The sequence below is a fragment of the Paramisgurnus dabryanus genome, chromosome 10, assembly GCF_030506205.2.
Source record: "Paramisgurnus dabryanus chromosome 10, PD_genome_1.1, whole genome shotgun sequence".
Classification (NCBI taxonomy): Eukaryota; Metazoa; Chordata; class Actinopteri; order Cypriniformes; family Cobitidae; genus Paramisgurnus; species Paramisgurnus dabryanus.
In genome coordinates, this window is record NC_133346.1 from 6,816,638 (window position 1) to 6,827,834 (window position 11,197).

Consider the following 11,197-nt stretch of genomic DNA (forward strand, 5'->3'; position numbering starts at 1 on the left):
TTCTGGATTTCCTTCAGGCCGATAGAGAATTGCTGTGCTTTGAAAAACTCAACAGACTAACAAGGCAGAAAATAGTTGTTATCCAGGACACGAAACAGCTTCTTGTCATAGGGTTCAAATTCAAACATTTTGGATCCACTGAAGAGATACATGTAACCTGAAATAACAATAAAATACATAATGTAAATACAGGTGTGGATAACTCATTATTCAGGATTTGCTCAACATTTGTGATTTTTAGTTTTTTTATGTGTACCTCTGTACTGGAAGGCCGCCGTCACCTTCCCTTTCATTTCTGGGAACACATCTTTCACCTTTTTAGGATAGCCTTCATCCATTCTCTGTGTCATCTCATCGTAACTACAAAATAATCAATCCTCCTATTAATTGAAGATTCTTAAAAATGATTATTAGACTGACCTCATCTGTTAAAGTGATTTACTTACCTATAAATCTTATTGTCAGCGAAAAACAGGATTTTGTAGGTCAGCTCATCATAGAGAACAGCGTCGACTTTCTTAATCTTATTTGGCAAACCGAAGCTGCTGATATGCTTAGGATATCCTCGTGCCAAATCATAGCCATAGAGAGCCCAAACCTTTTCACCTGCATGAGGCATGACAACATTTCTAAATGATATATCTTACATTTCCCAATGATTCAGGTTATGGTTTTAAGGTTTATACCTTTAAAAAGGTAAACTTTGTCGTCCGATGGGCTCTCGAATGCTGCATCAATGTTATCTGGAATCTCAGGCCAGAAGGCTTTGATGAGATGATGCTCAACTGTGTTACTCAATGGGTAACTGCGCCAGAAGAAGCTGTAACAAAAAACCGACACCAGCAGTTCAGATCTGACTTGTCTAAGCTCATAAGATCAAGCATTGGATATTGCCAAGCATTTCTGTCTCTGTTTACCTGCCCTTGAAAAACATTATCTCTTCTCTGAACATGGTGACAGCATCAAGAACCAGGTTAGGACTACATTTGTCTGGAGTGCTGGGTGCTGTGGGTGGGGATTTATCAGGTGTTTTATCAGGGTTAGGACCTGTTCGACAAAAACAATCGGCATGAGTGTAAGAAAAACTTTTTTTTTTCAATTTTGGATCACCTTTATTTTTTATAAAAACTTACCATAAAGATACTGGATACCGTTGACATCATCTTGAGGGAGGGCAAAAGTATCAACATCTCTGTCAACATAGGAAGGATACATCAGCGCACCTGGATCCTGGGAATGACGAAGACCCAATGAGTGTCCAAACTCATGAGCAGCCACCAGGAACAAATTGTACTCTGAAAAATATGAGAAGCAGAAAACAGGTTTTTTTTCTGTTCCAGAAATTGTTAAATTGGAACAGTTAAAGGTTTTATCAAATAAAACTACTCACTTTTATTGTATTTGGTGAAGTCCTCATCATCATCAAAATGGGCATCACCACCAATACCAGCAAACGGAGGGAACGCATGAGCTAAAAATTTATTTGGCCCATCAAATGGGTAACCGTCACCATGGTCTGGAAACAAGCAGAGATTTGGTTGTAATTATCATCATGCTTTAAACAACCCAACATTTTTTTAGAGTGTAAGACATTTGTATGAAATTGTTGTAATTGCTCTGATGGAATAATGTTAAAATTAGGAAACTAACCTCCAACTGCAAAGGAGATCATGATATCAGCGGTTCCACTGAAGATACGAGTGAATCTGAGGGGAGTAACATCTGACCACACCTGCAGGGCTTTTTGAATTGCAGCATCCACATCAGCTTTCCTCATGTCGGGTGTGTAGTTCTCAATTCTAAAATAAAGACACCAACGTAAATATTAACAAATATTCCTTGATGATTTACCATCTTCTTTCTTCACCAGAAAGATTATTCTATGTAGAACAGCTTTACCAAGTCAGGACTGCTGGTGATCCAGTATAAACTGGCTTGATAATTCGTTTTAGTCCAAGCTGGTCTTTTCAATAGGTTTTGTGTTTAAATCAGGTGTTTCTTACCTGTAGGTCAGGTCGTGTTTTTTCCATTTGTAGTCCCCTTCAAAAACGGAATATGCCGCAACATCTGGAACGCCACAGCGTGGCTTCTTCATCACGTTCAGTGTCTCTTCATTCAGCTTTCCTGTTACCTTAAGTCCATAAAAAGTTTGCATCTCCTTCAGCCTCAGACTCATTGAACTGGAGCGTTGAGTACCGTCAGAGAGCCCCTCTGGTAGGGGGTACAACTTGTTCAGAAAACTCTGTAAAATAAGATAGTTTTCAAACTGAATAAAAAGCTTTTTTACCCAAGTGTCCCATGATGTAGATTAGAAAAAATAGATGATAGGAAATTAATTAGTAATTTATTAATTTCAAAGTATAAGTATTACCTCAGCCATGGTCACATCTTCTTGATCAATAGGTGGCGGTATTGGGCTGGAGTAGCCAAAGACCACCAAAGAGATGAGAATGCAGAGCTTGAAGCAGATCATCTTGTTGTTTCTGATTCAAGAAACTGATGCTGGTCGTGTTGTGCTCCTGTCTTAAATACACAACAGATCCAGCGATTGTGCAAGACAAGAATGAGTCACATTAACACCTACCACCAACAAAAACATGGAAGTGACCATGTATGACCAAATAAGTTAAGATATGAACATAGTTGTGATTTCACCTATGAAAATAATACATTAAATTTATTAACACTTGACCCAGACTTTTAACTTACCCAAGAATTCTCTAGTATAAATATAAATGTCATTTTTATTTCAAATTATGTAAAAATACTGTGTAATGACTTTCATATATAAAACACAACTGTGAATTTTTTTATTTACAATATAAGATACTGTGTTATCACTTTTATTTATAAAAACTTTTTATTTATGACATAAAGATTGTGAATTTTTTTATTTCTAAGATAAAATGCTGTAAAGTCACTTTTGTTTGTAACACAAAAAACTGTGTAATCACTTTTATTTATAACTTTACACAGTATTTTCAAAGTTATAAATAAAAGTGATTACACAATATTTTCAATTAATAACACAAACAAACATTGACCTAGTTTCTGCAAAAAAAGTGTGATCACTTTTATATATAACTTTACAAATGTAATTCCTTTACTTTAAAAAAAACAAACATCATTCAGAAATATCTTTATTAATAATTTTATTTTCTCTGCAGTGTCCTGAAATCATTATGGCGTTTTTTTCTATTGACCATAAATATCAACAAATATATCACATAAATGTTTTACACATTTTTGTATGTTTAAAAAATCTGTGCCTGCTTATGGAGCCTGAGCTGAACCCTGGTTTCTCATTTTATAAGGAGACTTATTAAAGAGATTTAGACCCTATTTCTTATGCATGTTATTTAGTATGAAGGTCACTGTCAACATACTGTAGTTACTACTCTAGTGTTACTTTGTTAAACTAAGACTAAACTAAACTGAGATATTTTCCCTGGAATTTAATATTTGTAGTGTGCAATGAGACTCATTGCATGAGCAGTAACAAGTGGTACTTTCATCCTGACAGGAAATCCTGACATTTAAACCCGATTTACTTTTATACTGAAAAACTCTGAGAAGGTTCAGGATGTGTTACAGCACTAAATAACCTGTAGACTGATCAGTACTGTAACACATGAAACAAGGAATTAGAAAGAAATGACCGCTTCAGTAATTTACTTTTTATGTTAGAAAACGTTGAGGTAATGACGTTGAACTCATGAAGTATTTGTCAACCTATCAAGGGTTATCTCCTGGGGCCTCATTTATAAAATGCTGCGTAAAAACCATCCTAAATTTGATCTTGCGATCATTTAACAAAAATGCGTACGTGTGATTCATAAACCGAACGTACGCGCAGAAAACGCGCGTACCCCTTTCAAATCTATAAATCAGAAATGAACTTAACTTGTGCGCGCAGCCAAGCAGTTTCTCCGCCTTTAAACGATGCGTAATTAATGTCAGACATATAAAAAGCGCTTGTCAATGTTTAAACCCAATTTCAAACAGCAAGAATGGCTTATATTTCCAAAAACCTGCAGCAATCAGACAAGCAAAAGTGCGTACGTCTGCTCAGACCCTGACGTGGCGTAAAGCACTTTTCCACGTCAAAGACGGTTTTTATAAATATGGACTTTGCCGTGGATTTTCGCCTACGCACACTTTACGATCAAATCTGTGCGTACGCAGGCTTTATAAATGAGGCCCCTGAACGTGCTGTCATAGTGTGAAATGCAAAGGGCTCTGAGAAAATTGCTTTGTTACTTTCGTCCCATGTTTTCAATCCCGTTCTCCCCATACTAATATGAACTCTTTGGTACCAATATGTACATCTGAGGTACATCTGTGGGAGATAGGCTGCGTCCAAAACCGCATTTTCCATACTATATAGTAGGCAAAAGCAGTAAGCGAACAAATAGTATGTCTGAAACCTCAGTATACATAAAAGGATAGGCGAGAATTATCGTGATTTTGGACTATTTCTTGCAAGATTCAAAGGGACGTATACTTAAGTATTTAAGTAGAAGCAAAAGACGTTTCATGTCTTTAAGTAAAATGTTTCATGTTCATTTAACTTTGAACAAACTGTTGCCAGTAAATAACATAAATGTAAAATCTACAGTAAGTTACTGGCAACTAGTTGCCGATAATACTGTAATTTCTACAGATTTTTTTTTACAGTGCAGACCCAGGATATCCCAAAAAGTGCTCAGCTGATTCATCAACATAAAGCTGCAGAATTGCCACAGCTGTGTTGAGATGGCAGTAAATATACTACCACTACTATACTACTACAAAAAATGTGAATAAAGTTTTTTATATGGTATTTGCTTCTACATGTTTCATTTATTGTGATGGTTTTATTTTATTCATGTTTCCTGTTGTTTTAAGTAAATAAAATAAAATCATTGCTTCACTAAAAATGTATATATCCACATGGCCTGCATTTGTCTAGTTTGTATTCAAGCTGTCATCTGACCATACATATTAAATTACAGCTGCTTGTTTTGTACTTTAAGATTAGGAAATAGCATTTCTACATGAATGCTGTCACTGGGGATGAACCATTTAAAAAAACACCTTTGTAGTTGTAGTGTATATTTGTACCTAAATGGTACATATAAGGACCTTTTTAAAGGGTACTGTCCCAGTGACAGTACTTATACCTTTATTTAGACACTGTAGGCAGCTTCCTAAATATAACCACTACATTCCGTTTCATCGGATACACCCCTACAAAAATAAATCATTGTGGTTTTTGGTGGCACAAGTGTAGTAAAATGTTTTTTTGGTTATTAATTACTATTAGTTTTTTTACAGTAACAATGTTTTTTAAAACAATGGAAATGTTGTGTTTACCATGGTTTAACTGTAGTAAAACCATGGTTAATTTTCATAAGGGCTCGGGTGTTGTCGCGTAAGCAAAGCAAACTACCAATCTGTATTGACTGTTGCTAGACTGATCTCGGAAACAAATACCTTGTTGAAAATGAAATGTTTTGGTTTGCTATAGACGAGTTACAAACATTTTTATCAGAAAATGAAAAATCTTGAGAGAATTACTTCTGATTTTACGTAAATTTCTGTACGGTTTAGGTTGTTATCATTGAATAGTTTTATGGACATACAGAACTCCTGGTAGAAGAAATAACCCCTAAATGTATCAGCAGCTGTTAATATGAAATATGATTTATAACCTTGTGAACCTTTAAAATCCAAAAACTAATTTATACCAGCTAAACATAACATAATAATTCCCTAGTCCACTTTCTGAATATCTAATCAATAGACGTTTTCAGAGGCGGTCTTAACATAGAGGAATAGGTAGGCAGCTGCTCATATTAGGGGGCCCCAACCAACCTAATAAATAAATAAATAAAACCCTTATCATCATGAACATCATAAACTGCTGTAAAAATCAAATAAAAATGTAGTTTTATTTTTATTTGATTTTTTTTCATAAATCTGTTAATCAACCCCAGTACTGATTACAACTGCTAAATGTTTAATAAAAAATCCAGGATTTTTACTCTTTAATTGCCAATGATTTTTTCAAAAGCTCACATAGGAAACACACATAGGCCTACAATTACTTATTTTCAATATAAAAGTGATTGTGGACTAGATTTTTTGGGGCATGTGAAAGATTAGTAACAACATTGGCTTTAATGCATTGCTAGTTTTTGTGCACCATCAGATTTAAAAATGTTCTCCCTCATTAACTGTTTGTGGCTGTTTTTTCCCCATTTACTTATTCTCTTTTGGTTTGTGTAGTGCTACACTTTGTGTGTTCTCTGCTTTCCATCTTCATTTTGGAATAAAACAATTTTTTCGTTCTCTTTTATAGATTGGATAGGGGGCCCCATACATACCTTCGCCTTGGGCCCCCAATTTGCTAAATCCGCCACTGTACGTTTTCATTGGATGCATGGGGGACTGGGATCAAAAAGTGTCCATGGACTTTCTCACCCGCAGCGGCCCACCACACTTTTTCTCGTAACACTCCACAGCACACTGGTCCATTATAAATGCTACTTATACTTTTTAGGAAATCAAATTTATTATAAAATAATGCATTTTAACTATCTGCCAATAACATCTTACCAACCACGACATAAAACAAGGTTAAGCCCGAGGCTTTAACTCAGTTCTGTTTGTGTCAGATCTGGGGGTAAAGATCTCTCAGTTTAAGTTTTGTAAATCATTATGTAAAACAAATTTATTTACAGAAAGCTACCAGAAAATCAATTTTTTGGTCCTGATAACTTTCACAGAGTGCACGCCAATATTCCTCTCATGCTTATCGATTAATTATTGCTTAGTTAAAGCCCATATATTATTTTTGTATGCTTTGTGTGTATTAAAGTTGTGTATTTAAATTTCTGATGCAGTGCATTACTTAAGCTGTAAATCTATTGTACAAACTGATGTTTCATTTAAGTTTAAGCAGTGTTTTCACTTTCATATTTCAGCATTATAAATGCTAGTGTTGATTGTTTCTCACATCCTGAAATGTGTAGAGACTCTTGAACACATCCCTACAAATAAAACACAGGCCATTTTAGCCTAAATCCCGCAGTTATTATACTTTTAATGGATTGTATGTCATTTCCTGTACGTCTCATCCTCTGGCTGTGGGTGCAGCACTGTTCGCCACAGAAATTAGCAACACCACTATTGTTTGTACTGTATGTCATTTGTGTTATCAATAGTTTGTTGGTTCAGGATGTGAAGTCAGGGATTTTCCTTTTTGCATTGTGGACTGACAGGGTTTAGCCTTGTTAAAGTGATGAGACATGCCAATACCACCAACTTTATACTTACTGTTTAGATAGTGGTAATGATCAAAAAATGGTCTCAAGCTGTCACTGGGGAAGTACCCTTTAAAATTGTCCTAATAAGTAGCATTTAGTTGCAGCTATATTAGGTATCATATTACCAAATACTTTGTTAAGTCAGAATGCATTTCCTGGGCACTGTGCTGCGTGTTCAACCCACTTAAACGATTGTGTTAATGAATTATGATGAAATAATATCATTACCAGCATCAGCCTAGATCAACTGTGTTATAATATTTTTCAAATGGAGATGATGAGCTAAAAAAAACTTATGCATCCCAGTCATAACTTATTCGAAGGGGATTACATATTCTGTTACTGGAAAAGTCATTTTTAGCCTGGTTATGCATAATTTTAATATGTTATGAACTTCATTATGTCAGACTGTGCTTCATGTGCACTGTACTGCATGAACATGCAAAAAAAAACAATTGCAATTATGAATTATGTTGAATTAACATGCTTTCCAGAAACGGCCTAGATTGGTTAAGTCAAATAAGTTACATTTGGGAGGTACAATGTCAATCTAATCAACCATCAAATTATTTTGGATACAAATAAAAAAAACACCCCGACTGTCAGTTATTTAATGCAACCAAACTAGAATGTTGTTGTACATCCCCAGGATGTACAGCGGTCCGCAGGAGGTTTAGGCCTTCTGTGGGACAGGTAGGCGGCCAAGAGAAGGGCCCCAAAACTGGCGCAAATCGGCCCCCCAGGGTGGGGATTGTGCCCTGGGGGCGTCACCGGGGTCAGAAAAATAATTTAGAGGGGCGGTGCGCAACATCTAAGAACTGCTTTCCATTTACTGTTATTTAAGCAGTTCGGATACCCCTTCTGAATTTAGTTTTCCTTAGGTGGGTGAGAAATGTCAGAGACATCTCTGCCTGACATGACCCATTGGCAGTGTAGGTTTGTACAGGTGTGCACAGGTGTGACAGAAGTCAGTAGTGGCGCCCTCTATTGTTAAAATAATGACTTGCAACCTGATTTGTTCAAACTCAATGGGAAATCAATTCTTTCTAAACTTTAGCAATGGAGTTTTGGACAATATTTTTTTTTATGAGTACAGTATCCCAATCCATCAACCACCACATTTAAAACTGTGTAAAAGACGTGCAAATTGTGGCTGTTTATTTTATACTAAAATCCAAAGCATCAGATTAAAATAACAAGTAAAACAGTATAACAAGCATTTAAAGTTTTGGCAGCATAAATTTTAATGAGCCAAAAAAATCATTTGACACATAACATACATAAATCAATACAGGACAATGCCGTTGCAGGACAATTTTGAGAGGGTTAACCACGATGTTTCATTCATTAAAACAGACCGTTTCAGTCAAGAGGAAGAATAAAGAAACGTCTGTGCATGTTATCTATAAGACCCGTGTCGTTTAGGCACCTGCATACCGAAATCAACGCGAGAGTGGCATTAATTTTCCTCTCCATTTTGCGTCATCATATATATGGGATGCATTATGTAACTGATACTGGTTTGATATACCTGAACATCAAGGCAACACGGAATACATTACAGTTTAATCTAAGGCACCCTCAGTGATACAAGCTCCAGTCCAAACTAACAGCAGCACATTTCTGAAAACAAAAACCCAGATTAAAATTCATATCCAATTGAGCCTTCAGTCTTGTATATTACATGTGCTTCATAAAGTGATACAACTGTTCTTATTAAAGACCATGGCACCATAAATCAAATAAAAGGAAAATCAATAAAAAATATTCTTCATTCATAACCACACTTCATGTCTCTGACAGTGAACACAAGTCGTGGCAGTTCAAGCATTTAACATAGAGCTCTTCCACATTGACCTATATCGTTCATGAAAGCTAAATCTATAAATTATAGTGCAGTAAATTTAAAAAAAAAAAAAAGAATTAATTTACACCAGTGGTTCTCAAACTTTTTCGGCGTGCATCCCCCCAAAAGAAAATGTATGACATAAAACAATGCAAAACTTAAAATTTGAATTAAACAAAAGTACTAATCTAAGGTTTAATTACACAGAATTTATGATAAATTAAATTATTTTATAAAATAAAATAACATAACTGGGGCCCCCTGTCACCATCTTAGGGCCCACCAGCTTGGGAACCACTGATTTACACATATCAATTAATTTACAACAACAAATCACATTTGAGTATCTTAAAACCCACAGCCCAATGTTCATTAGCATTCATTATAACTCCTTCATAAACATTATGAAACAAACCTACTCATATTAATGCTCTCTACATGATTTCCAAAATTAGAAGAAGCAAAATAATTTAGTTGCATAGTGGTGACATCAGAGGGGTGAAATATGGGGTTGCACACTAAATTCTGGGTTATTTTTAGCCAATGCTGGATAAATATTGTAAGAAACACGTGTTGGGTTCATAAATAAACCTATATAGGTTTGTTTATAACCCAACATGTGCTCTTCTGTCCAGCATTGGGTTAAAAACAACCCGGCTGAATTTAGTGTGTGCTTGTGACTTTTGTGGCTGTTGTGTTTATGATGTGTAACATGGACATGTATTTGTAACATACATTAAGAAACTCTCAAAGGTCAAATACTGTTCACAATGATGATATGTCAAGAAAATTAATGCATAATTCCTTATCAACCACAGTGGATTCTTTACAATGCAATGAACAACAAGCAACATATAATCTACGACCCTCATTGTCAAACAAATGTTTAAAAATGGTTCCTAGTTGTCATTGGGGCATGCAGTACCCTTTAAAAAGTACACTTTTGCATGTAGAGATCGACCGATACTCATTTTTTCAAACCGATGCCAATAACAAATATTTGGAGGCTTATGTGCCCGATAACCGATATGCTGAACCGATTTTTATTTACTGTTATACTTCTGTTTTTGACATAATAATTACTACACTACTGAACTGAACAAACCCTTATAATAATAATCATCATCATCACAATCACTCCCTCTTTGCATACAAAGTCATAAATAGAGGGGTCTGAAAGAGTGAAGAATAATATTAATTTAATGAATAATGTAGAAACTATATTCCCAATACATGGACTATTCCAAACACCCCTATCATTTCGTCAGAAATGGACTGATCCAAAGTTCGCGCTGCGGTTTTCAGGTAACAGAGCGGGAGAGAGAGAAAAGTATAGCAGAGTTGGCTGCTTGTTATACATAGTTTAAAGAGTAAAACAGGTGGATTAAGTGCCTTTTTTGGGATATAATATCGTTGTTTTGACCAGCAACCTGAGCCTTCAGCAATCCAACCAGTAGTTAGCAAAGAGATTTTACAAATAATATCACTGACTGGAATACTACATTCAGGAAAGAAACAAACAAAACGGCTTATATATCATCAAATTTCTTAACTGGTAACATTATTTGATTTCAGAATAATTAATATTTAGTTGTTTTAGCTTATGAAATGTCTGTAGACAGCGCTGTTTATCTATGCATTTACTCGCGCATTAACTGTATTAAACTGTGACCGCTTGCGGAGGTAATAAATAATTAATTAATATCCACAGACATTTATTTAGATATTTTAGCAAAATAATGTTTATCTGGTAAATGTTAATAGGGTAAATCTTGTTAAAAGTGGTAGATGTGCTTTAGCCTCCGGTAAGTGATCAGCAATATGAACGTGATTTTACGATGCTAATGATAAGCATTAATAACAGAAAAACTAATTTAATTTAGCGTTTTTAATTCCACAAAGCATTAATTCATGGCTGTTTTATTCATGCAAAGCTACGTCGTTATTGGGACCGGATTTGATGGATCAGCCAGCGTGACTCTGTGAGTTCGTCTCTTAGACAAGCTGCATACATTGCTTTTAATATATCAACTTATTTAAC

General features: G+C 35.3%; 1 protein-coding gene across 1 annotated transcript; it reads right to left on the reverse strand.

Moving 5' to 3' along the window:
* On the reverse strand, positions 1–2,620 carry LOC135743320 (collagenase 3-like). The gene is made up of 10 exons (XM_065260976.2): positions 2,372–2,620; positions 2,004–2,242; positions 1,651–1,799; positions 1,391–1,516; positions 1,134–1,295; positions 918–1,047; positions 687–820; positions 447–606; positions 257–360; positions 1–157 (listed from the first exon to the last, which is right to left on the reverse strand). Exons 1-10 carry the CDS (start codon positions 2,471–2,473, stop codon positions 57–59), a joined length of 1,407 nt encoding a protein of 468 aa, XP_065117048.2. The 5' UTR covers positions 2,474–2,620; the 3' UTR covers positions 1–56.
* Between the last annotated feature and the right edge of the window lie 8,577 nt (positions 2,621–11,197).